We start from the raw sequence: 26,784 nt of genomic DNA on the forward strand, positions 1-26,784 counted from the left end.
GTGGGAGCATTTAATCCATTTACATTCAAGGTAATTATCGATATGTATGTTCCTATTCCCATTTTCTTAAATGTTTTGGGTTTGTTATTGTAGGTGTTTTCCTTCTCTTGTGTTTCTTGCCTAGAGAAGTTCCTTTAGCATTTGTTGTAAAGCTGGTTTGGTGGTGCTGAACTCTCTCAGCTTTTGCTTGTCTGTAAAGGTTTTAATTTCTCCATCACATCTGAATGAGATCCTTGCTGGGTAGAGTAATCTTGGTTGTAGGTTTCTCTCCTTCATCACTTTAAGTATATCCTGCCACTCCCTTCTGGCTTGCAGAGTTTCTGCTGAAAGATCAGATGTTAACCTTATGGGGATTCCCTTGTGTGTTATTTGTTGTTTTTCCCTTGCTGCTTTTAATATGTTTTCTTTATATTTAATTTTTGACAGTTTGATTAATATGTGTCTTGGCGTGTTTCTCCTTGGGTTTATCCTGTATGGGACTCTCTGTGCTTCCAGGACTTGATTAACTATTTCCTTTCCCATATTAGGGAAGTTTTCAACTATAATCTCTTCAAATATTTTCTCAGTCCCTTTCTTTTTCTCTTCTTCTTCTGGGACCCCTATAATTCGAATGTTGGTGCGTTTAATGTTGTCCCAGAGGTCTCTGAGACTGTCCTCAGTTCTTTTCATTCTTTTTTCTTTATCCTGCTCTGCAGTAGTTATTTCCACCATTTTATCTTCCAGGTCACTTTTCCTTTCTTCTGCCTCAGTTATTCTGCTATTGATCCCATCTAGAGTATTTTTAATTTCATTTATTGTGTTTTTCATCGTTGCTTGGTTCCTCTTTAGTTCTTCTACGTCCTTGTTAAATGTTTCTTGCATTTTGTCTATTGTATTTCCAAGATTTTGGATCATCCTTACTATCATTATTCTGAATTCTTTTTCAGGTAGACTGCCTATTTCCTCTTCATTTGTTAGGTCTGGTGTGTTTTGACCCTGCTCCTTCACGTGCTGTGTGTTTTTCTGTCGTCTCATTTTGCTTATCTTACTGTGTTTGGGGTCTCCTTTTCACAGGCTGCAGGTTCGTAGTTCCCGTTGTTTTTGGTATCTGTCCCCAGTGGCTAAGGTTGGTTCAGTGGGTTGTGTAGGCTTCCTAGTGGAGGGAACTAGTGCCTGAGTTCTGGTGGATGAGGCTGGATCTTGTCTTTCTGGTGGGCACGTCCACGTCTTGTGGTGTATTTTGGGGTGTCTGTGGCCTTATTATGATTTTAGGCAGCCTCTCTGCTAATGGATGGTGCTGTGTTCCTGTCTTGCTAGTTGGTTGGCATAGGGTGTCCAGCACTGTAGCTTGCTGGTCGTTGAGTGAAGCTGGGTCTTGATGTTGAGATGGAGATCTCTGAGAGATTTTTGCCATTTGGTATTACTTGGAGCTGGGAGGTCTCTTGTGGACCAGTGTCCTGACGTTGGCTCTCCCACCTCAGAGGCACAGCCCTGATGCCTGGTTGGAGCACCAAGAGCCTTTCATCCACATGGGTCAGAGTAAAAGGGAGAAAAAATAGAAAGAAAGAAAGAAAGAGGCTATAATATAGTGAAGTAAAATAAAGCTATATAATAGCAAAGCTATACAGACAAAATCTCACCCAGAAGCATATACATATACACTCACAAAAAAAGGAAAAGGGGAAAAATTAATATATCCTGCTCCCAAAGTCCACCTCCTGAATTTGGGATGATTCGTTGTCTATTCAGGTATTCAGCAGATACAGGCACGTCAAGTTGTTTGTGGAGTTTTAATCCGCTGCTTCTGAGGCTGCTGGGAGAGATTTCCCTTCCTCTTCTTTGTTCGCACAGCTCCCAGGGTTCAGCTTTGGATTTGGACCCGCCTTTGCGTGTAGGTCGCCTGAGGGCATCTGTTCCCCGCCCAGACAGAACGGGGTTAAAGGAGCAGCTGCTTCGAGGGCTCTGGCTCACTCAGGCCAGGGGGAGGGAAGGGTACAGAGGAGGCGGGGTGAGCCTGTGGCATCAGAGGCGTCGTGACGTTGCACCAGCCCGAGGCGCGCCGTGCGTTCTCCCGGGAAAGTTGTCCCTGGATCATGGGACCCTGGCAGTGGCGGGCTGCACCGGCTCCCGGGAGGGGCGGTGTGGAGAGTGACCTGTGCTTGCACACAGGCTTTTTGGTGGCGGCAGCAGCAGCCTTAGCGTCTCACGCCCGTCTCTGGGGCCCGCGCTGATAGCCGCGGCTTGCGCCCGTCTCTGGAGCTCGTTTAGGCGACACTCTGAATCCCCTCTCCTTGCGCACCAGGAAACAAAGAGGAAGAAAAAGTCTCTTGCCTCTTTGGCAGCTGCCGACTTTTTCCCGGACTCCCTCCCGGGGCTAGCTGTGGTGTGCTAACCCCTTCAGGCTGTGTTCACGCTGCCAACCCCAGTCCTCTCCCTGCGATCCAACCGAAGCCCGAGCCTCAGCTCCCAGCCCTGCCCGCCCCGGCAGGTGATCAGACAAGCCTCTCGGGCTGGTGAGTGCTGCTCGGCACCGAGCCTCTGTGTGGGAGTCTCTCTGCTTTGCCCTCCGCACCCCTGTGGCTGCGCTCTCCTCCGTGGCTCCGAAGCTTCCCCCCTCTGCCACCCGCAGTCTCCGCCCGCGAAGGGGCTTCCTAGTGCGTGGAAATCTTTCCTCCTTCACGGCTCCCTCCCACTGGTGCAGGTGCCATCCCTATTCTTTTGTCTCTGTTATTTCTTTTTTCTTTTGCCCTACCCAAGTACGTGGGGAGTTTCTTGCCTTTTGGGAGGTCTGACATTTTCTGCCAGCGTTCAGTGGGTGTTCTGTAGGAGCAGTTCCACGTGTAGATGTATTTCTACTGTATCTGTGGGAAGGAAGGTGATCTCCACGTCTTACTCTTCCGCCATCTTCTCTCCTCCCCAGAGAATTTTTGAGACACTTCTTCTATGGATTGAATAGTGTCCCACCAATTTATACTGAAGTCATAATGGTGACCCCCAGTACTTCAGAATTGACCTTATTGGAAATAAGACCTTTGCAGACATAATTAGTTAAGATGAGGTCATACTAGAGTAGGGTGGGACCTTAATCCAACATGACTGCTGTCCTCATAAAAAGAGGGAATTTGGACACAAACACACACACAGAGGGAGAACACCATGTGAAGAAGGCAGAAATCTACAAGCCAAGGAACACCAAAGATTGCCAGCAAACCACTAGAAGCTAGGAGAGAGGCAAGGAACAGATTCTTTCACAACCCTCAGAAGGAACTAAACCTGCCAACACCCTGATCTTGGACTTCTAGCCTCCAGAACTGTGAGACAACAAAGGTCTGTTGTTTCAGCCTCCCAGTTTGTGGTACCTCATTGTGGCAGCTCTAGCAGACTAATGCACTTTCCTTTACAAATGTTCACTTGAAGGCTGCCCAGCTGGTACTAGCCAGACTGGTCCCTGGGAGCAGGGAGGGGTTTCCTCATGGAGAGGTTGGCCCGGCTGATCACTCTCAAGGTCAAGCCTGGGGTGGAGGTCTCCTGTCTTTTTTCTTTTTCTTTTTTGTATTGCTGACCTTCATTTTTTACGTATAGTGATCTTTTAAGAAAATAAATCAAAAAAACTTTACAGCAAATACTTTACATAAATATAAACATGCATGTCTACTTCATAATTAAGCAAAATAAACTTTCAGGTGCAAGATTTTAATAATCATTAAAGAATGAGACAATGAACCCAAGACAAAAATAAAAGGAGCAACAAAAAGACATTTCATAAGGCTTCAGCTGGTCTTGTCATCCAACCTACTGGTTAAGGCCTGAGTTTCATGAATCCTACCTTCCTCACCAAATGGAAATATTCAATTTGGCTGTACCTAATGTACGTCCACATGACAGATGGTTACTCTCTCAAAATAATGTAATAAATACATCACATGCACACACATCCTACTTCACCAACCTCTCAAATAGGGAACTAATAAGGATTTTGGAATTTTCAAGTTTTCCTACCACTGAAGCACATACATATTAATACCACACATAGGAAAAAAAATAGTTCTGCTACAGAAATGAGTGGCATCGTGAGAAATCTCTAGTTTGTTAAGTTTCCCCAAATCACGTCTTTACTGTGGCTTGCTTGCCACGGCTCCTCAGGTGCTTCGGACTTAAGTCCTCACACCTCGCCGGACGAACCACAGTGTGGCAGGCGTTATGCAGAACAAAGAAAAGGCAATTTTAACCATTCAGTTAGACTTCAGAACCACGAAAATCAGCATGGACAGCTTCCAGCTGTCTCCAAACACCTGGACTGTTTTCTCTACGTCCGCCCTCTGTGCTCCACTGGCTGGTTCCCTCTGTCCCCAGGGGCCTCTTGGCAGCCCCCACACCTCTCTCCATGCTGCATGAAGAAGAGAACTTCTGCCACTTTCCCTTCTCTAGCCTTCCCCGGCCACCCAAACCCTCCTTTTCTCTACTTCTCTTCTCCTTGTTCCCACAAAGCAGCTCTGCATGCCTCAGTGAGGCTGCCCAAAAGAACTTTCCTAGTTCCCTTCTCTCTTCTCCCCAAAGCCTCACCCCTACTGTGAAATGAAACTGCATTCCAAGGTCCCACCCACTCTGGGTAAATGTTGTATGTTTCCTGTCTTTTCTGAACCCATTTCCTCCCAGATGGCTCTCCCTTACTCCATGCTGATGGAATGTTTAATTATTCATTCCGTAAGTATTAATTAATCACTCACGAACCACTGTGCTAGAAGTCTCAGCAGCATCTGAGAACACCTGTGCCTCAAGAAATCCGAAACGTAGTGATCATTTAAGGGTGACGGGTAAGCCTCTCCTTAGGCTAACTCCAATTGACAAGTACTGGCTTCTTGGAGAAAGCTGAGACTTCTAAGGCATCTCCATGGGAAAGAGGGCTGTGCTACATGAGTGATGTCTGCACGGACACGGATAGGGAGATGCCAGCATGGGAAGACCAGGTACTTGCCACCACGGAGGTGCAGGGACTTCACATGCCACTAAGCGAACTTGGGCAAGTCTTTACCTCCTGCAAACTCTTGAGCAATTTAACCTCTGGAGTGTCTAATTTTAACAAGTGAATGATAACCAGAGAAACTAGTGACCCACCACATACAGGTATTTTATGTTAATTAATTTTAACACTGACTATAGTATCGGTGGGGAGGAGATAACACAAAAATCAAAATAATTACAGTACCAGGCAGAATAGATTGTTAAGAGCAATAAAAATGATGGGTACCAAATGTCATGGGGATTCAAAGGCAACTTCCAATTGAGATTATTTCCCTGGTCTTGAAGGGTGGGGGGCTTGTTGGGAGAGAAGAGACAACATAAAGTCAGAATGGATGGAAGCAGAAGAGTGGGGCATATTTATGAGTCGAGGGTAACATGAGAGACGCATGGAGGGAAGGCTGGAGCAAGAATAGAGAGCCTTGAATTCCTGGCTAAAAAGTTGGGATTTTAATAAAACAGAAATCTCTATAGCAAAGTCAATTTTCACAGCAAACTAGTATGGTACCGTTTGCATTTTAGAGAAAGACAACAGCTAGAAGCACATTTTTGACTGTAGAGTTCTATGCGGGGTAACCATTGGGTTACGTTGGTACGGGAGCATCTTCTTCCTTCCTAACGAGCCTAATCAGCCATGACAAAAGTCACCTTTTTTTTTTTTTTAAGTAAGCATTCTTTTTTATTTTATTAATTAATTAATTAATTTATTTATTGGCTGCGTTGGGTCTTCGTTGCTGTGCGTGGGCTTTCTCTAGTTGCCGCGAGCAGGGGCTACTCTTCCTTGTGGTGTGTGGGCTTCTCATTGCGGTGGCTTCTCTTGTTGCGGAGCACGGGCTCTAGGTGCGCGGGCTTGAGTAGTTGCGGTGCACAGGCTCAGTAGTTGTGGCTCCCGGGCTCTAGAGCGCAGGCTCAGTAGTTGTGGTGCATGGGCTTAGTTGCTCCGCGGCATGTGGGATCTTCCCGGACCAGGGCTCGAACCCGTGTCCCCTGCATTGGCAAGCAGATTCTTAACCACTGCGCCACCAGGGAAGCCCCAAAAGTCACCATTTTTGAATGCTATTTATGTAATAGGCATATGAACAAGGTGGTCTGACAGCTTCATTTTAGTACATTGAGGCAGTTACCACAGTTTTGGAAAATGAGAGGAGTTCATCTGCCCAATGTCACAGAGCAGTAAGGGGTCGAGACAAGGCTGGCACCTTTGAACCCAGTGAGAGACTGGACACCAAGCATCTACTTTGTGATTAAAAGCTGGGCCAGTGAAGGTAACAGCTACACTAATAATATAAGGGCCAGGGACTGCTTCTAACTCTTGATTGCACACACATGAAAAAGTCTAAATGACAATGAAACCATTCATAAAGGATTTCTTTGTTTTGTGGTCAGTTAGCATTCATTCCTGTCTGTAATAATATAACAGAAAACGCTTGACTGAAATGTGGGTCTGTTTTTCATTGATTATTGATGTTTCTGGCCACACCATTCCCTCCTGATTTTAAAAGGATTCCTCTTCATTACAGTTCACCTTTCACCCCTTTTCCCTCTCCTTCCAGGAGTTACTTCTGCAGGTGTAGATGCCATGTCAATAAAGAAAATAAAACTGATGGTGTTTTGTGTGCTTAACTCATTTTTAATAGGATTTTGTGGTTTGGGGTGATTCTTTGTTTTAAGCTGGAATAACACTCAGGCTCTATGCAGGTTCCAATGGTCTGGACAGTCCCTCCTGATCACAAAGGTTGCTCCAGCCACAGGACAGTACCAAATTAAAAGGCACAAGTCCCCTCCCTCCAAGCAAGCGATAGAACTTCACTTTGTTCCAGAAGCAAGTGAGAATAAAGATTAAAGGGTGGGGCATGAACATCTCAGGAGGGATGTTAAAAATCCAAGCCAACAAGAATACAAACCACGTTCTTGGGATTCCTTGTCAACCTTGTGAATTACTTTACTGTTCATATTAATTTTTAGACAATCTTTTTTAGGAAGAAACATGCCAGTTATATTAGATTGAACCACATAAAATTGCTGCTAACCAGGATGGTCATTTCACATGAATCAACCTAATAATCATCATTGCAATGTGCAGTAATCTCAATGTGTTCTATATTTATTTCTCAATTTAAATGGAGACCTTGGGTTGTAGAGATAAAATGAGAAAATACAGCACATACAAATTCTTAACAGATGTCTGTTGAATCTTTAAGTATATAAATCCTAGCAATCTGGTAGCCTCGCATGTATCTTATGCATACTAGGTACAAATCATTCTAATGCCAGGGTGAATGCACTTTAACACTTTCAAGTTTAATTTCCCTGAGTCTGAAATAATTAAAAATTCCACTTGATTTATATATTTACACTTTTATTAGAATTCTTCAGAACTGTGAACAATTGGACAACATATCAGAGAAAAAACATAGAGAACATCAACATCCTTTAAACTTGCACCGCTTACATATTTACACATAAAGTTACTTACTGTATATATAAAAAATATTTTCAAGGACTCATGGGCTTGGGAATAGTCAAAAGACATTATTGCTACATTTCAATATTTACCAAAAAAAGCCACAAAATAATTTCAAACATTAAGCCACTGCCAAAGAAACATGGGATGTAAAAAAAAAAAAAAATTATAAAAATATAAACTTTCAAGAATATCCAAGACAAAACTCTCAGTGAAGTGCCCCTGAAGTACCTAGACATCTACAATTAACAACCATATTTCTTACTATAACCAAGGTCAATAGAAACACAAAGGAAATTTTTCATAGTATGGCAAACAGCGACAACTTCTTACGTGACAACAAAACGCCCCAACCTGTTACCTTTGGAAAGGTGCGAGAGCATAGAACTCCAGTGCAAATGGTTACTTCCAGATAAATGGCCACAGTTCTCTAAATGAAAGCTAAGGGACCTAGGAGGAGAAAACCGTGAGGGCAGCATACCTGAATCTCACGAGATAACACACAAACCTTGCCATGTACCCGTGGATCTCTCATAGTTGGGCAGGGAAAAAAAAGGTAAACTCTAAGAGTAATATCCAGGCTACAGCCTAAAGTGTAAAATTTAAATATGTTTCAGTGGGAAAGTAGCATTAATAAGGTCTAAGGAACAGGTAGAGTATGTTGAGTATAAATAACAGAGTGCCTTAAGTGCAGGTGGATTGCAAATAAACAGGTACTTAAGCACTCCACTTCCTATATGCCTCTTCGTAAGCTTTTGGTAAGCTTCTCTACACAGCTAGGTGGAGCGAAACAAGAGCTGTGCTGAAGAAAGCCAAGCGACTTCCTGGGTACTGAAGGACCCTCTTGGGCTCAAGGCAAGACTACTCCCAAAATATTTGTCTACAAGCATACACACGCGCGCACACATACACACTTATATAGATACTGGCCCAGTGTCTAGGACATGCCTGCGACGGAGGCTGAATCTAAAGTTTATTTCCGGCTACAGAAGAATCCAACTAAGACAGTACTGCTTTGTCACTTCTGCCGGAGTCATGCAGTAAATCGGTCACTTTTTCAAACGGCATCAAATCCACTGAACACAATGCCATTCTGAAGCTGGTCAGCTTGTTCTGGACAATCTCTAGAGCAAGTTCATCGGCTACAAAGGAGATCTCTGTTAAGATTGTGCTTGGCAATTATGTATTTTCTTTAAAAAAGAAAAAAAAAAAAAAAAGCACTAACTGTTTCCTTCAAACTTGTCTGGCTCTTCAGCTATTCCTACACACAGCAGACTCAAGCCAGAATCGTATCCAGAAACTACACCTTGTGGGTTTCCCCCCTCAAATATGTGAATCTGTACAATTTATAGATGAGTATATACAAAATGCAGGATGTGGAGGCCTTCTCTCCAATTCAGCTCCCTAATTGTGAACTCTATTTAGAAACCAGGTCAGGAGCACAAAGGCTCTCACCCAGCAGTCTATGCGTGCCTGGAAAGCATTTTTCCACGGCCTACGTCTCACTCCCAGCGTGAAATACTAGATTTCTTGAGCCCAGATACTCATAGGCTTCTGCCCTTTGAACAACATTCTATTTTCCACATCAAGGGATGAGCTTTCGGCTTCTAATCTTGCTGCATCATCATATCATTACGGATGATTATGAGGAATGAAGGTGACTACTGCCATGTATTCAAATAAACTATCAACTCTACTTTTCAGGCAGAAATTGGAGAAGCCCTGGGAAGGACTCAGGGTGTCTACAGCCCATCCCACCCACCCTTTCTCCAAGTCTGAAGTTATTCCATTAACGGGGGCTAGCTTGCTATCGGGAACATATGCAGCTCGATGGTAGCTGATGACAGAAATCATCGGCCACTAAAGTGTGCTCATAAAGACAGGAGTACAGTGGGGTGTCCACTACCCTGGAGTAGGATTTGAGTCGAAGGAAAACAAAATAACCATTATGAAAACCAAAGGAGTGGGGGCCGTTCTTGTCAGGGGGGGGTCCCCCCCCCACCCCCGGATGCACATTCTGCTTCAGACGTCTTCGTGCACAAGCAGAGGCTGCGTGGAGGACGCGCTGCTGCCCACCGAGTTGATCCGCACGGAACGGTCCACCGCGGGGGTCTCCCGATGGGGGCTGCACTTCGCTAAGTTGGAATAAATCTGAGGAAAACAAGTCCGCAGTTAATACGCCAGTCCCCGTAATGAGCACAGCAACAAAGGGGCACATCTGCGGCCTCAGAATCACAACTTATGAAGACTCCTAAAGCCAGGAGGGTTTACGAGACCTTACAGCCAAGAACCACATCATACTGACCAAAGACAAGCTTTGTTCTAGCCCTCATTTTCCCCCAAGGTCTGATTACCTAAGAAGGGATGGTGCAAAATGTGCTTTTCTGCTGGGACACATCTGGGAAAGAGAACGATCTAACTTTTTTTTTTAAGAAATTCGCGGTCTTTTATTTATTTATTTATTATTTATGACTGTGTTGAGTCTTCGTTTCTGTGCGAGGGCTTTCTCTAGTTGCGGCAAGCGGGGGCCACTCTTCATCGCGGTGCGCGGGCCTCTCACTATCGCGGCCTCTCTTGTTGCGGAGCACAGGCTCCAGACGCGCAGGCTCAGTAATTGTGGCTCACGGGCCCAGTTGCTCCGTGGCATGTGGGATCTTCCCAGACCAGGGCTCGAACCCGTGTCCCCTGCATTGGCAGACAGATTCTCAACCACTGTGCCACCAGGGAAGCCCTAACTTTTTTAAAAGGTGTATAAATCTCTACAGCCAACTCCAATGCAAAGGCTGATGTCAGTCACTAAGAAATCGGTGGTCCTTCCAGGGGTCTTCCATTGAGAACTAGGCTCTTGGGTGTGAAATGCTGTTTAATTCAAAAATGTGCTTTGACACCCGGAAGAGCAAGTTTCGACCCAAAAGTATCAGTGGTATATGCTGAAGAAAAGACAGCTCCAAACACACAAGCCGGAAAAAAAGCAGCTTAAAAAAAATCTGAGTCAAAGTAAGGATCACTCATTCTTCCTTAACAGCCTAAGAAATGATGGATTTGAGTTTTGATTTCCCCCCTCCTCAAATCACTGGGAGGGATCTCCCAACTTCAAACAACTCTTCATTCTCTATGGCTTGTGGCCATGACAGCTATCTGCCACGTTCTGGTTATGCTTTCTTGAGCTGAAGGTTTATTTTACTGCAGCAACAAGCTGTCTTTTCTCTGATTTTATTCTAGTGCACATCACCCCAACCCTCCAAAGGCTGAATAGCCTGACACGTGAGGCAGAGCACATGCCGACCCCATGACCAGCACTTGGGGTGGAAGAGGAAACGTGGCAAATCCTTACGGAAACATCTATGTCCACACTTCTGAGTGCCAAGTCCTCTACTCTTTCACCTCCTCATCTCATAGCCCTTGGCCCAGAATGGGGGGTTGGGCAAAAAAAAGAAACTGTTTCCATTGCTTTACTTTCCTACCCAAAGCCCAATTTACAGCCTAAGCCAAGGAGAGAAGGGGTGGGTAGCTTAGTCCTTACCCCCAGAGCCTGAGAAGGAGGACACGCTTGGAACCAAGAGAACGGAGGTCCTATGCCTGGCTAGAGTGTACTCACATGATTGGTGCTCTCTGAAATCTGCTTCTCAATCAGCTGCACAATCTGCTGAAATGTTGGCCTTTTCAGGGGGTCAGCATCCCAGCAAGTCTTCATGATGTCATACCTGCAAAACGAGGGCCATTTATCACTCCTCAATGCCCTTAACTGGTCTTCAGGTGTATGCCATGCAGCAATTTCAAAAATAATTCCAGGCCTACGCAACTGGACATAGTGAATGACATGGGCATAAAATAAAACTCTGTCTATGAGATGCTGCCAAAACTTTCTGTATATTTGGTGACAAGAATTATGAAAATCAGCTACAGAAATGACATTTGACCAGGATGTCATAAAAAGGGAACCAAGTGACATTTCAAACTGTGCTAGTGAAAACCCTCAACATCTGAGCTTGTCTTTAAAAAGGAAAATAAAAGGGGAAACATTATCTGAAGGAAGAATGTCTGGGCCCTTACATTTCCGCAGGTGCGTGCTCAGGGCTGAGCATTCGGAAACCTTCCTTGATCATCTTGTAGAATTTAGAATCGACTGGCATTCCAGGGTAGGGGCTGCTTCCTGAGGCACAAACAGTTTGCAAATCAGTGTAACAATAAGCAAGCAGGACGCTGACAACACCTTAAAGAAGATACTCTGAGTCTGATCAAGGAGCCTTTGGCAAGGCTCGTTTTACCTAAAGAGAACAGCTCCCACAGAAAAATCCCATAGGACCAGACATCACTTTCAAACGTGTACACACAGTTGAAAATGCTCTCTGGTGCCATCCACTTCACAGGTAGCCGAGCCTGCAATGGAAGCATAACAGAGTCAACAATGTTAATTATGAAGCTCAAAAAAAAAACGGAACAGAAAATATTCCTATAAATGTTGCTTCTGCTGAGAGGTGGAGGTGAGAACTTGACGGGCATCTCACGAAGGCCTTCCACCCACATAACCTCAGATGACCCCGACTGCCTCTGAAATAGGTGGATCACAGGTACAGCTGCCCCTTGAACAACGAGGGTTTGAACTGCACGGGTCCACTTACACATGAATATTTTTCAATAATAAATGCTACACGGTCTGTGGTGCGTCGAATCCAAGGATGCAGAGGAACCGTGGATACGGAGGGCTGGCTCTAATTTATACTGAGATTCACCCCTGCATTGTTCAACTGTATACTATCCCCATTTTCAAGATGGGGACATTGAGTCTGCACAGTGTGGTGGATAGGAGCACAGATGTCAGACACAGATACATGGGTCTAACCCTGGCTCCACCACTGGCCTTGTGTAACACAGAGGTTAGTTACCACTGAACGCTGTTTACCCTCTTCCCTTAATAGAAACATGGCCTCCCACGGTAAGGACTGCATGACCCAGCTCCTTCCCAGCTGCGCGCAGCCATGTGGCTCAGTTTTGGCCACTAAGGTATATAAGTGTTGTGTGACAGCTTTAGGAAAACTTCCTTAAAATGAAGCTGGCATGTGCCCTGTGGTCTTTTCCTTCTTGTCTCTTCCTCCATTATCCTGCCTTCTGGGTGTGTTGGCTGGCTCTCTCATGGCCATATCATGGACCATGAAGATAAGGGCTACACCAAGGATGGTAAAAAGAAAAAAAAAAAAAAAAAAAGAAAGGTGGAGGAATTCGCTCCCCTAGTACATCATGGAACCTCCATACCAGGCCCGGCCTGCTACTCCTATACTTGTTTTCCTTTTTTTGGGGTGTTCTGTCATATGCAACCAAAACTATCCCTTACGAATACAGTGGGAAAGTCACTTATGCATCTATAATTAAGCCTCAGGATATTCTTCTGTAAAGCAAAAATAATACTTCAAATTCCATGAGTTGTCTTGTGGGTTAAATGAGATAATATGGGTACCAGTGCTTAGCTGGGTACTGCTGACTCACTAGTGTCTGAAAAATTGCCCTGTATAAGCAAGCATGTGATAGAGAGTAGCAGATATGCTGACTATGACTATTCCAAGGTGGTGAGTGGCAGATTCGGGGTTTAAATTCAATGGCCGAACTTCACATCCTGAACTCCTCCCGCTAACCTCGAGCCAAACTTTCTGTGACTATTCCTCTTAGAGACATTTCTGGATTCCTGGATCTTAATTTACCATAAAAAGGTGAATCAATCCTTCGCTTAATCCATTTAGGATTGAAAACTGGGAAGACAATTTTTTCTGGTCTTAAAGTTATTTCAGTCGGTAGGAAAAAAAAAATGCTTTCCAGTATCCCCTCCCAGATTTTGTGCTAAAGCTCTTATAGAGGCCCTTAACCTGAGATTTACAAGGTGTCTTGAATTCAGGGGCTTGTGAACTTGGAAGGGAAAAAATTACATTCTTGTGTTCACTAACTAAAGTTGAGCATTTCCTTAAATTATGAATGCAGGCAATAAAGCACCAGGTCTTAGCAGTGCCTGTGACTTTGTCACCAACAGTAACACAGATACCTTCATATTACAGTTTTATATTCATCACTTAGAAATTACAGTAGTTGTTAGACCCACAGTTAGAACATGTTATTCTGTGTAACAAAGAAGCACGTGTAATGAATATCACAGAGGTACTTTTTAATATTTTAATAACTTCATTTCCATTTAACGGCTTTTCTCAGTATCCTATGTATTTTATGCATTTAAAACAGTGTTCTGACAAGGGATCCACAGGTGTCACCAGACTATGATAGGGGCCACAGCACAAAAATGACCAAGAACGCGTGTGAAGAACTTTCAGAGGAACTGACACAACGAGGAGGTCTCAAATGACTATAACGTAAATTTGGGGCCAATAACATGTTGTGTGAGTTTCCCTGCTTTTAATTTTGTCCCATTAGGTCCCCTTACCCAGTAGTCTGGTGAAGAGTGATATCTGTGACTGGTTAGTTGAACTGGCTTAGCTGGAGTCCACAATCTGAAGCCTGGTGGGACCAAACCACCTGACCCATCCTTGTTAATTCCAACTAAGGTCACTAGCCAAGAACGGGCTATTAAGAAGCTGCAGCATAACCACTGTCATGATTATTTAGATTCCAAATAAGACATCTAGCCAGAATAATAAGTGCCTCATATAAGTATTAGCCACAGTGTGCCTGGCACTATTCTAAACACTCTACTATGTATATTAACTCATTTAATCCTCACAACAACTTTATGAGGCAGGTGACAGTATTATTACCAAAAGGAGAAAAACCAAGGTTCAGAGGTGCTGGGGTAATCCTTGCCAAATATTACACAGCCACTAAACGATAGACCCAGGTTCGAACTCAGCAAGACTGGGTCCAGAACCCAGTAGCCTTTTGTCAATACTCAAAGGCCTGGATAGAAAACCACCTTTCATTCTTCCTTCCAATAGTGTACCAGGACGGAGAGGACTTGGTGTTATTAACACTCGTAGCCTTAGCGAGTTACTAGAAATGCATGCAATCATCAGGAAGTAAATCCAGGAACGTTTCTGCAAAAAAAACAAGTCTAATACAGCCCACCCACAGAGATGCCATAGTGATGGAGAAGGTAATATTACATCATCATAAGGCACACAAGAGCTACCTCCAGGAATAGCTCTGGACTATAGGTATGGGCCTGGGAAAACAGATGTAGAAGAATATATGTTCAAGACTATTGGCTTCCCATACTAATGGGATATTCCTCTAGAAATCATAGGCTCTAGTTTCAGCCTCTACTGACCTGTGTCATCTCAGACAAATATCACTAAAATACACTGTGTTTTTAGTTTCTCCAACTTTTAAAATGTGAAGACTTGCATTCTAATGCCAAGGGTTTGTCCTGATGATACAATGAAAATTGGCAATGAAAGCACTTTGAAATAAAATCACTATGTTCCGTAAGCCAATTGTTCCTTATGAATGTCTTTAATAAGCTCTCTTGATTGTAAGATTCAACATTCTATATACCTAACTCTGAACATTATGTTAGACTTAACATTATCTTTTTCACATAGCATGTCAATCTCAAAATAAAATTCTCCTGCTGTGACCTTCAGGTCCACATTTGTTTCACTTGAACAAAATCAAGTTCATTGCTATTCTCAGGCTATAATGAAAATTAAGGCTATTTCTGTTTCCTTCACATGCTCCATAATTACACAATTAGAATTAGGATTTCTATTATCGGAATTTTGCTAAAGTACACTTAATTTGACTGCTAAAATGCATGGTACCGCAAACGTAGGATTTGCATTATGAAAATCATAAAAAGCAATACTTAAGAAAACTTGAGACAAAACTCCTTCACTGGACTGTCAAGAGAGAGTGGGTACTCACGTTTCCTTTGACCACATAATTAGAATCATTCTTGATGTCTCTGGCTAGACCAAAATCACAAATCTTGGTGATTCGACCATGAGTAAGGAGGATATTTCTGGCTGCCAGGTCTCTATGAATACACTATTAGGAGAGTGGGAGACAAAAGAAAACCATTTACATTTATTTTAAACTTTTAAAGAGTGAAAGCTATGTTTAATACTAGAATGCTGCTTATGTCATACAGTGCCAATACTTTTGCTTTACGTTTAAACTATTCAGTGCACCAAAAATAAATATCTAGATTACACTTTGAATGATGTTCAGATTTGTGTTTCACATTGTTAGGACCTTAATTACTATAATCACTTTCAAAACCAACTTGAATAAATGCCTCTTTTTTTCCTTAGGACTACTTTCATTCATAGGAAAATACATTATAAATAGTCGCATCATTTTTTTAAACGGAAAACTCATTTTACATGCTTCTCTTTGAATGTCCTTTTAAAGAGTTTCTAAAATGTCTACAACTTCAATTTGATACCTCCTAAGGACAAAGGGAAGAGGCTCTTTATTTCAGCCATCCTATATCCTCTTTTAGTTTGGTAATTGTTTGGAAATGTCACCAATGATACTTAAGGGTAGGTTGTGTAACCTCATTCTATTCTGCTTGTCCCATTTCCTAAGGAATTCCTCTCACCCTTCCAGAGACCATGTTCCTTGTTTTGGTTCCATCATTCTCTTCCCACCCCCAACCTTCTGATCAAATGTTTATTGCTCTCTCTTGATTCCTTACTCCCCTGCACTTTGTAAACCATACGTGCAATATTTGAGGTCTAACTTCAAAAAGACCCAAGTATATGCTTCACCGAGCACTGCAACTACATGAGTTACCGCTTCCTTTGGCTGATAAAATAATTATCTCTTTATTTTCTAAGAGCAGCTCCTATATCCTAAAAGCCAAGTTTTAAATGAATTCATTGCATATAAAAAAAATATATTCATAGAAAGCTCATTTAGACAGGCTTGCACTTCAAAGCTTATAAATGAGAACATGAATTCCGAAGAGACAGCAGTTAGAACATGAAGAAACTGTATTTCCTCTGCTTTTGGTTACCACATTTCAAATGACACTCTGCCTTCTAACTATGGCTCTAAAATGCCCCTTGGGGGCCATGGGGGCAAGGAGAGGACTCTTCTGAGAATCACCCCCACTTACATTCTTTGAGGCAAGGAATGCCATGCCCTTTGCCACCTGGTAAGAAAAGCTCAACAAGTCCTCCAGGTCTAGGGCCAACTCATCATCTTCCATGATGGCAGGAGTCATGTCTCTTTCTATGTATGAACCTGTTAGGAGGAGAAGGGATTTTCCTAGCAATTAAAACCTTCAAGATAAGGAGAGTAAAAGACAGTGACAACAATACCTCCAAGGGCTGGTAATCAAGGAACTGATGTGAACTTGCAGGCAAATCACCTCCCCAGTGTTAAGGACAGGTAGGTACTGAATCACAAAGCTAATATTCCCAATCCTGGGCTAAGTTACTAAATCTTCAGGGAAGAAGAACAGTGGATGAATACAAAAGTCTCATATTTTTTATATGCAAAATATGTATGTGATATATTTTGATATGCATGTTATCATATATGCAGTAAGATGCTCAGATACAATAACACATGCCCTGACCCCAAATATCCACTTGCAACCCTTAACTGCCATTGACCACTGGCATTGCCACTGGATCCTATGGCAATGGATCCTATCCTCAAGGAAAACCGGTCACTACAGGAATGGTGTTAGATTCCACAGTGGTATGAGAAACCCTCTGTCAATGAAGTTGTTTTTATTGCTTGATAGGTACCCACCTATTCTTGCAGATCTCCTTTTGTCTGCCTTGGTTGGTACAACATAAGAAACTCCGGGTTTCATGTCCATGTACTCATTAGTACTATCACCGCTGGGAGAGATGAAACATCCATCAAATCATGATTAAATAAAATGGGAAATGGGGGAGCACACAGGGCCAGGCTCTATCTCCCCATCCCTTTTTGAACATAAGAGGCTGCTTTTATTTAAAGAAAGCGTTGCCAAGTTTCAATGAGGAAAATCTTGTTCAGTAAGATCTGAGTTTTTAATATTCAACATTCGGGTCCAATCCCCAGGAATTAGATGGCCTTTTTTGTGTTCAACAGTAGATGGAACTCAGGTCAGAAATTTCCCACCTCTTGACACCAGGGATTTAATGAGAAGCAGAGAACCAAAACCATTATCCCACATTACTTCAAACTCTCTAAATTAGCCTCAAGAGAGACAAGATGAAAGAGACAAAGAACCAGAGCTTCTGAGATGTGTTATTAGTGGGGGAAGACAGAGATCGCTAACATACAGCAACTGATGGAAGAAGGTTTAAAAAAACCAAGTTTGGTTCAGATAAACACCAATAATTTGGATGATTTTCTGAACCATCTGGACCTCTTGAATCTGCAACATTTGGCTGGAGAGTCTTCAAGATTTCTAGTACTTCCTGCTTCTGATTAGCATAGAAACACCATGACAACAATCTCCTTCAGAGTGTGCTGGTGGTTCCAATCCCATATGGGATCCCAAAGCACAAAAAACACAAACAGGACTGAACAATTTAGGCCATTACTTCAGAAAGTTAAAAAATATATAGGGGGCCAAGGTTTTAGAAAAAAGGCAAAGTGGCTCATTTATTCATATAAAGAGGATGTGCGCTACAGAAACTAACAAAAGATGGTTTGGTTTATACTGCATTTTACTTCCACTTGTCACTACTCAAAGTTTACAGGATTGAAAAAAGAATTAAAAAGCTTCACCAAGGATTTAAAACTTTAGCCAGAGGTATAGAAAAACACTTTAGGAGGTAACCACCTATCAACAATATTTACCAAGGTCTCCTTGAGGGCCTGGGGTTAAGTTTAGGAGACAAGTCTTGCCTTCTCAAAATGTAGGGGATATAGTAAATAAAAAGGAAAGAGGAAACCCACCCCACAACTGCAGAAATATAAAGTATAAGGGATTGGGCATGATTACCATGACTTCTGTTGGGCAGGGTGAATCTAGGAAATCTTAAATGGCGGATCTTAACAACACTTGGAAAGAAAAGGCAAGACATGGCACAGAATTCTATTCTGGTTGTAAACTACACCAATTCTCCTTAAAGGAACTTGAAGCCCTTGACACATCATTCAAATTCAGAATGGTGTCAAGGATGAAAGAGATGAAAATAAGGCACACAATTTTTTTTAAATGTGCTGGAGTAGTTGTGTCTTTTGAGGGCATGAGTTAAGAAAAGAAAGGGTAAGGTATACAGAAATAATTCAGAGGTAGATGGTGAGAAACCTATGTGCAGAGAGCTGTCTGGAGCTCTTTGCCATTCTGTTAAAGGTTTTAAAGGAATTCACTGTGACAACTTGGCAGCCTTTCCCACTTTCCCTATAAACAGTGTCTCACTGTAAAGATGCATATAGTACCCGACTCAACAGTATAAAGAGAATGACACACAAGAACAGAACGATGATAACAGAAATAGGTACAGAATTCATTCAGTTGAATAGAACTAAAGCTTAGAAAAACACTAAAGATGCATTTTTAAGAATCAACAAAAATTTAAGTTCAACACTATTTGAATCTTTAAAAACACTATTTGAACTTTCTAAACCGTTAATCACATTTAAATGATTTAATAATTCTGATTTTGTACCTCAAAGTACCTCAGGTTCACTTTTTTAAAGAATCAACCTTGATTGTAAACCCTCGTGACTCCATGAACTGCCTGTCAACAGCTATTTATGTAAATCAGTCTTACCAGGAAGACTCCTTTGAATGGAGAAGGTTTTTATAAAGCGCCGCTTCTGCATGATCTTCCTGCTTTGAGCAAATAAATGAATCACGCTTTCTTCTCAAAAAATTCAGAAGATCACCATAGCAACAATATTCTGTAATGACCAGGGTGGGCCCTATGAGCATTTAAGAAAAGGTTAGAAAAAGGTGAGATATACAGACCATCCAGCCTCCCATAAAAATACCCAAGGGTGATCATGGCCATTCACACTCAGGTTCAAGGCTAAGCCTACTTAGTACAAGAACAATCCTATCTATTAACACTACTTAGCAAAAAGCAGCAGAGTAACCTTTTTGCCTGAATTTCTAAGTGATTAGGGGCCAGGCATGACTGCTGGTTTTAGACAGGAGTTATAGCTTTCACCGTTATATTATTATCAAGCTTCCTATATGAATCCTTTGATTCATTTCTGTTTACAATGGAGGCTTCATGCCTCTTGGTAATGTTATTATGGAAATGATGATGAGTACACAAAAAAACTGTGGCATAATAGGAAAACCAACCACCAGAACCAACAGCTGAGACTGGGAGGTGGAGGAAACCCTGAAATGACGGGACATCACCTGTGTTCCAGGGCCTATCTGTCGAACTTTTTTTTTTTTTTTTTTTTGGTGTTGTGAACGCCTAAAAAACCGTAGCCCTGAAGTTTACAGGCAACTAATTAACTTGGGCAGAAATCTCTCAGGAACAATTCGTGATGTGGTGAAGCAACATTTATGGCAGCTGTTTTAAGAAATTATATAAACCTGTCAACTTGACAGTGGATCTCTCCAGACCTTGAGGAATGGCTCATTTTACACATCTCTGTTCCTTTTGACCAAAATGCCTTCTGGCAACATCACAGAAAGCCTTGATGAGAGGACTAATGACTTGCTTCCGAATTGGAAATTTCTTTTTTATAGAAGTGAAGTGTTTGCTCATTTGGTGTATATTTGAGGGCTGGAAGGCTTAGAGGCCTATTTTTAATGATAGTATGTACATGAACATTAACACTTTAGTGGCTAAATGTCATCCAGCAAAATATAAAAGCTCACAAGGTAAAAGAAAAGCTTTCTGGAGGAGATGAGACATTCTCGAGATATTCAAGAGGTCAATGTCAGTGAGACATGCATGACTGTAACTAGGGTATGTCCTGGGCTGTTCCGCCCCATGATGATAAAACCTGAAATACACATTCTTAAGAACAATAGCTTGGGTGGTGGGGTGCAGGAATCCAGCAAGAGGTTAGCTGCCTGGGTCAAAATCTTGCAAGGAGCTTATAATCAAGCATTGTCAAAAATCATATCAGAATCTCCCATCTTTTGATAATTTGACCCATAACAAGAGTCAGGTTGGGGCTTCCCTGGTGGCGCAGTGGTTGAGAATCTGCCTGCTAATGCAGGGGACACGGGTTTGAGCCCTGGTCTGGGAAGATCCCACATGCCGCGGAGCAACTAGGCCCGTGAGCCACAACTACTGAGCCTGCGCGTCTGGAGCCTGTGCTCCGCAACAAGAGAGGCCGCGATAGTGAGAGGCCCGCGCACCGCAATGAAGAGTGGCCCCCGCTTGCCGCAAATAGAGAAAGCCCTCGCACAGAAACGAAGACCCGACACAGCCAAAAATAAATAAATTAATTAATTAAAAAAATAAAAAATAAAAAGAGTCAGGTTGGCCATGGCCTTACCTCCAATGGTGCATGCTCCAAGAAGATTCACAATATTCACATGATTACCGAGGTAGCTTAAGACTTTGAGTTCAGACATTAGGGCTTCTCGTTCCGTTAAATGGGCACTTGCTAAAATTAGAGACATCTTATTTTAGCAAAAAACAAATCTTGGCGGGGGGCCTTGGGATGAACTGGGAGATTGGGATTAACACATATACAGTAATATGTATAAAACAGATAACTAATGAGAACCTGCTGTATAGCACAGGGAATTCTACTTCTCTTCGCCGTACAGTAGAAACTAACGCAACATTGTAAAACAACTATATCCTCCCCCACAAAAAACAAAAAACAGCCAAAAAAGGACAAATCTGGGACACTGACGGTTAGCACGCACAGTAGTTTGCAGGAACTTACGTTTGAGCATCTTCACAGCAACAGTCATGGCTGCATCTGACTTAATTAGGCCGTATGCAGTGGCCTCAACAACTTTCCCGAAGGCGCCGGCACCCAAGGTTTTCCCTATAGAAAGGAAGACAAGGAAGTAAGTGGCAATGGTGTGGTGGGACTGAAGGACTATTTGTGTCATTTCAAAACCAACAAAGGATTTGCGACAAATTTGTCTAGATACACTTCCTTAAAGTGTGCTTGATGCCAAATCTGTCAAAGGTGGTGAAATCTCACAAAAAACACTTATTGTTTCAGGTGAAATAAAACAAAGGAAGCTACTGGGGTTCCCTAAAGTCACTGTTATGTGTACACAAAAAGGTTACGTGGAAAGCCCCTGTTGCATACTGACCAAAACTCAGCCTGTTTCTGGGAAACTCCCATTTGTGATCATAAGGAAGTTGCGTTGGGTCTATGTAAACATAATTGTTTCCATTTATCTCCTCAACAACCTTCCACTGTACTTCATACATGGGTTTCTGGTGGAGGGAGAAAGGGAAAGAGGCATCATCTTCTAATGGTTAATGGTTCAGCCATTACAGCGTTCAAGGCAGAGAACAAATAAATGGTTACCTGCAAATATTTGTATGTAAGAATCATCACGATGATACACATCATACCAGCTGCGATCACAAAACCAATCAGCAAAGGCGTGAACAGGGTATGCGCATGGATTTGTTCTAAAATGAAGGAGGAACGTGGAATCACAACCTGTTAGTGGGGTCGGATATTCACCACGACCACCTTGCCCCCAACTCACCCACCTCCCACCTTACTGCCCATCACGGCAGAAGTCAAACCAGTTGCATCTGAGCTCCTTGCCTTGATTATTATCTTATTCTTGTTATTCAAAGCAATCTTTTAAAATAACAGCTTTAAACCAGAGGACTGTGGAAAAGAGGTTGCAATTTCCATAGCACAAGAATAACGTTACACTGTCAGTGAAAAGCAACATCTCAATGAACTTTGCACTTCAAATTCCTGCCTTGAACTTTAAGGTGTTTCCTTTATGGATATTTTATAGTTTCTTCTTTATGTTTTCCTGATTTTCCAAATTTTCTACATTGCACATTGAGTTTCTTTCACAACCGAGAAAAACACTTTTAAAGTGTTCTTTTCATTGCACTACCTGAAAAAAAACCTATGATAAAGAACAATGTAAGATTCTTCCCCTCGTTACTCAAAAACTGAACAAACACCACTTTCTGGCACTTGTCTTTGCCAACTCAAGAAACAAAAACCGAGCCCTAACAATGTAGGTGTCTAGTTCCTTTGTCTTTGACTTCATACCAATTCATCAATTCATCCACATGGATCATTCAACTTATGTTAGGAGAGCTAGTCACTCATGAATCAAATTTTAAAGATGGTAAAGAAATAGCTCACTAACATGATTTCATAAAAGGTAATGTTAACTTTCTGATATGGTGTCTGGCAATCTGTTAAAATAACTGATTTTAAGTCACAACTTAAATAATTTTTAATTGAATTTAAATCTTTAAATTGCCCTAATTCTGTTTGTTTGGATATAAAGTAAGTCTACTTCTCCTATTTTCTTTCTCTACCCCTTTCTAACGGAAACCGTTGGAAATACACAATTAATTTTATATTGATACATATGCACACACATACATACATGCACACACACATAAAATACAGATAGTACATGGTTACTGCACACATTTTATTAACAAACTAGCACAGAATGAAACTGAGTAAGTTTGATGACAATTAAATGTGCAATGTGACTATTACCAGAAATGACATGGCCAGTGATGGAATGGACTTAAAATCATGATTGACATGGCAGGCAGAGCCTAAACATCCCCTTAAATTGGATTAAAAAGAAATATACCTTTGCTGTTACCTTTAAATGCAAAGTTAAAATAGGCAGAACTCTTGCCCACATCGTTGTAAGCCCTGCACTCCACCGTGCCATTGTGCTTAAAGGCGCTGTCATCAATGGAGCTGTAAACCACTAGTTTTCCAAACGGTGACACAGATGAGTTTTGGATCTGCACATCCACTGGCCCAACGGGGACAGAACATCTAGCGGGAAAAAAACAGCAGTGCAGACTTACTCTAGGAAAAAGAATCAATCAATCAAACACATTGGATGTGGCATACTTTTAAAACTAAGTCAGAGGTTTGTAATCAGACATTTCCTTTTACAACTGAAGAGTGTGATGACGGATGAGCACGCCTGTAGCACCGTGAGCAAGAAAAGCGCTTGGAAAAGAAGAAAGAGGCTTCAGAGTGAGAAGTGGGTTCGAAATCTGGACTCAAACAGATTCTATTCTATTCTGCTGACTTCCGACTAGTACTTAAACTCTCCAAGACTCAGTTCCTACAGCCGTAAACTTGGGGTGGTAATACCCATCTTGGAGGGTTATCGAAAGGATCAGAGATGAATTCAATAAGACGGTTGGTTCATATCCTGGCACACATTAGCCTTTTATAAATAAATGGTGAAAGAACGTATGAAGGTTTGAAAAGGAAGAGCGTGGAGGAGCAAAGCAGTAAAGTCTATGAGGATGAAGACAGGGTCAGCCGCCAAACACCAGAAGTGAGGACCCTACCGGCTCGAGGTTCCATGGAGGGAGATGGAGATCGTGCCGCTGGGCTGGACTCCAGGTGGCAAAGACTCAGATGACCCTATTTTAAATTATCCCCCCCATATGCCTAGCAATTTTCTATTCCCTTACCTTGCTCTTTACTTTCCCCCATTGGCACTTAACACCTGCATATGGTAGTTATTTATTTCATCTTCTGTCCATCTCTGCCCATTAGAATATAAACTCACAAATGGGACTCAGGTGTTTTGTTCACTAGACCCATGTCTGGCCTAGAGGTGGCACTCCATAAATATTTGCTCAACAGATGTCTAAAACTACTGTGGTTGCCTCCCCTGTGGGCATACTTCCCAGGGGTCTTGAACCCCCTATTACTCCCCAAAGAAAACACTCCACTAAAACTCAGCTGAGAACAACAATCCTATGTAACCTCTTCCAACTTGGTGTTGATAAAAAAGGTCTATTCTGTGAAAAATGAAATTTCTATTATTATCCTGACTATTCGATTGTGACGTTACACTGGCCCGAGTGTAAAATAGCATTTGATGGATAAAAACAGCAATGCTGGCCCCATTTTCATCTTCAGGTAATGTGAAAGGACAATTTAAGGTTTAAGTGTGGATTGTGAGGGAGAGGAAGTTCAATGCCAGATGTGCTCTGCTCAGGGCCTGGGCACCTCAATCAAGGAGAAAACCTTTTTAAAACACATAGCTCCCAAACGCCGTATGTATGTGGTAATTGTGCGATCATTACTTTTTGGTAACTTGGCAATTAACTTCCGAGGTAATTTTTTTCATGATAACTACAGCCACATTTCCCACACATATTTCCTCCTGTGTATAGATTGGAAATCTAATTACCCTGTCCTGGAAAATTGCTTTATCTACCTGCAGGGTGGAAATTGCATGATAAATCCAAGAAGATAACCACCAAAATAGAGAAGTCATTCGGTAATCATGTTTCAGCAAACAAAATTCATGTCTACCAAGAAAACTATAGCAATTATGCCCTTTAAAAAGCCACATGGATAGAAAAAAATTAATCAAAACAAAGTTTGGTTTTTTTAAAATCTGAAAACATCTTTGAAATTCAAGTGAATTGCAGTCCTTCCCTTATGCATGTTAAGTAGTACCCAAAATAATCATCTCACCTCTGCTCGGTTCCTGGACAAAAATACCAATCGATGGTGGGCTCTGGGAATCCTGCTGCTACACACTGCAGCATGCCATTCATGAGCCTGTCACGAGTCAGGATTTCTGGCTTTGCTGCAGGAAGAGAGAAGTGGCCTTATGTCAGACTGCTGGAAAACCTCACCAAGGCTCACTCCACTCTTTCTGAATCCTCAAAAACTTTTTCGAGGCCGAAGGGGACCCTGAGGAACATGTTGTTCAAAGGGGAGAATCTGAACCAGTGAGTGGAAGGCACAGGGAAGGCAGATGTGAGGGTCTGACCAAGAAAGGCTTTCCCGGTTAGAGCTGCCCAGACCCCGTGTGGACTGTCCATACTGTGGATGCCGGTGTGTCCGAGATTCTCCCTGTCCCGGCGATGGCTGAGGTCGCAGGACCACCAGGCAGGGTTTCTGATTCCAGTGAGGGGGAACCTGAAAGATGGCTTCTCATCAGGATTCCAGGATTCCCAACTATCTTAAAGGTAGAAATCCGGTTTAAAGGTTTCCTGCCATCAGGATTTCAAATTATTGAAACTTTCATAGGAATTTCAAGTTATTGCAGGAACTAGCGTAGAAGAGATTAGGAGGAGCTACAGGAAAAGAGAAGTACCCCTCCCCTCAGAAATTTCCCCTTTTTTTCGGGCAGGGGTGTGGAAGGGGTAGTGCAGGTAAGGAGCTGAATCACCCTTTTACAGAGAAGCCAAAACGTAAGACGGGCTTTTAACTTCAAACTTTTATTTCAAATACAAAACAGGAACAGAAAATGAGAAGAGGAAACCAGCTCAAGAGTTTTATTTATACATATGTCTAAACCTGAGTATAATCACTGAAAAAGTAAACTGTATCAGCAGGAATGCTCTAATTTGACATTTCTGTGTAACTATAATAATCAACTGATGTTCAATCAAGGGTGCCCTAAAGCACTGCAAATTCTTGAGATTATTTCTAAAGGAAAGGGAAGATGAATTTACATACAGTTGTTCTACTGGTAACATATGTGAAGGATTCTAACCCTTTGAGAATGAGTAAGCTCCACCGTAAGCACCTGATGGGCAGGGATGGTGATGGGCTCATCCTGCATCCCTGGTACAGCATCGCACGTGCCGACGCCAAGCATGAGCACAGAGCTACAGGCGGCCGCGTGTGGCAGACAGACCTGCACCCCAGCTCCGACACTTAGAGATCCTCTGCCTTCCACCAAGTCTCCTCGGGTGTCCAATGGGAATAACCAGAGTACCTATTTCACAGGGATGCTGTGACAACTAAATGAGATGGCGCACACAAAGAACCAAGAATGATTCACAGAGACGAAACAATAAATGTATTAATTACTAATTTATTAGTTATTCATTTATTCAGTTATTCTTTTCTATTCAGAGTACCCACCCTCCTTGGTTAATCAAGTTTGCTACCAATTAGGTTAACTGTATTTGCCACTCTAAATATTCTCTTCAATATCTAAAAACTGCTTCAAGATAGCATGATGACATGTGTGTGTTTTAACCCGATGCATTGGGAATTTGACATTGATTATGTTGCAACTGACAGGAAAAATATACGTGGTCAGAGGAAAAGACTGACAGATCAGAAGCTTATTTCCTCGAAGGAAGGAAATAAGCTGAGAAATGACATGTTTGTAGAACAACCTCTCAGCACCTCACCTCCTTGCAGGCAAATGGCCTGGCAGGGATCAGAGTGTTTGCATGCGTGGCACACCCACCTGTCATTCAACCTGCTGATGCGCAGGCCATTTGGCTAATATACACAAAAGAGCAACACTCCAAAAG

General features: G+C 42.3%; 1 protein-coding gene across 2 annotated transcripts in view; it reads right to left on the reverse strand.

Moving 5' to 3' along the window:
• Nucleotides 1-7,365: 7,365 nt before the first annotated feature.
• KIT (KIT proto-oncogene, receptor tyrosine kinase) overlaps nucleotides 7,366-26,784 on the reverse strand; it is an 84,396-nt gene continuing 64,977 nt past the window's right edge. The window contains exons 8-21 of one of the 2 annotated variants that reach the window (XM_059922981.1): nucleotides 24,980-25,094; nucleotides 23,124-23,305; nucleotides 21,830-21,936; nucleotides 21,609-21,735; nucleotides 21,227-21,331; nucleotides 20,828-20,938; nucleotides 19,129-19,279; nucleotides 17,165-17,256; nucleotides 16,521-16,648; nucleotides 15,323-15,445; nucleotides 11,731-11,842; nucleotides 11,516-11,615; nucleotides 11,061-11,166; nucleotides 7,366-9,613 (exon numbers count right to left, since the gene is read on the reverse strand). In XM_059922981.1, coding sequence (XP_059778964.1) covers nucleotides 9,485-9,613; nucleotides 11,061-11,166; nucleotides 11,516-11,615; nucleotides 11,731-11,842; nucleotides 15,323-15,445; nucleotides 16,521-16,648; nucleotides 17,165-17,256; nucleotides 19,129-19,279; nucleotides 20,828-20,938; nucleotides 21,227-21,331; nucleotides 21,609-21,735; nucleotides 21,830-21,936; nucleotides 23,124-23,305; nucleotides 24,980-25,094 — 1,688 coding nt within the window. In that variant the 3' untranslated portion in view covers nucleotides 7,366-9,484. Of the gene's footprint in view, nucleotides 9,614-11,060; nucleotides 11,167-11,515; nucleotides 11,616-11,730; nucleotides 11,843-15,322; nucleotides 15,446-16,520; nucleotides 16,649-17,164; nucleotides 17,257-19,128; nucleotides 19,280-20,827; nucleotides 20,939-21,226; nucleotides 21,332-21,608; nucleotides 21,736-21,829; nucleotides 21,937-23,111; nucleotides 23,306-24,979; nucleotides 25,095-26,784 lie in introns of both variants that reach the window. The other variant, XM_059922980.1, reaches the window with a different exon arrangement.

The sequence above is a fragment of the Balaenoptera ricei genome, chromosome 5 (genome assembly GCF_028023285.1).
Source record: "Balaenoptera ricei isolate mBalRic1 chromosome 5, mBalRic1.hap2, whole genome shotgun sequence".
Taxonomy (NCBI): domain Eukaryota; kingdom Metazoa; phylum Chordata; class Mammalia; order Artiodactyla; family Balaenopteridae; genus Balaenoptera; species Balaenoptera ricei.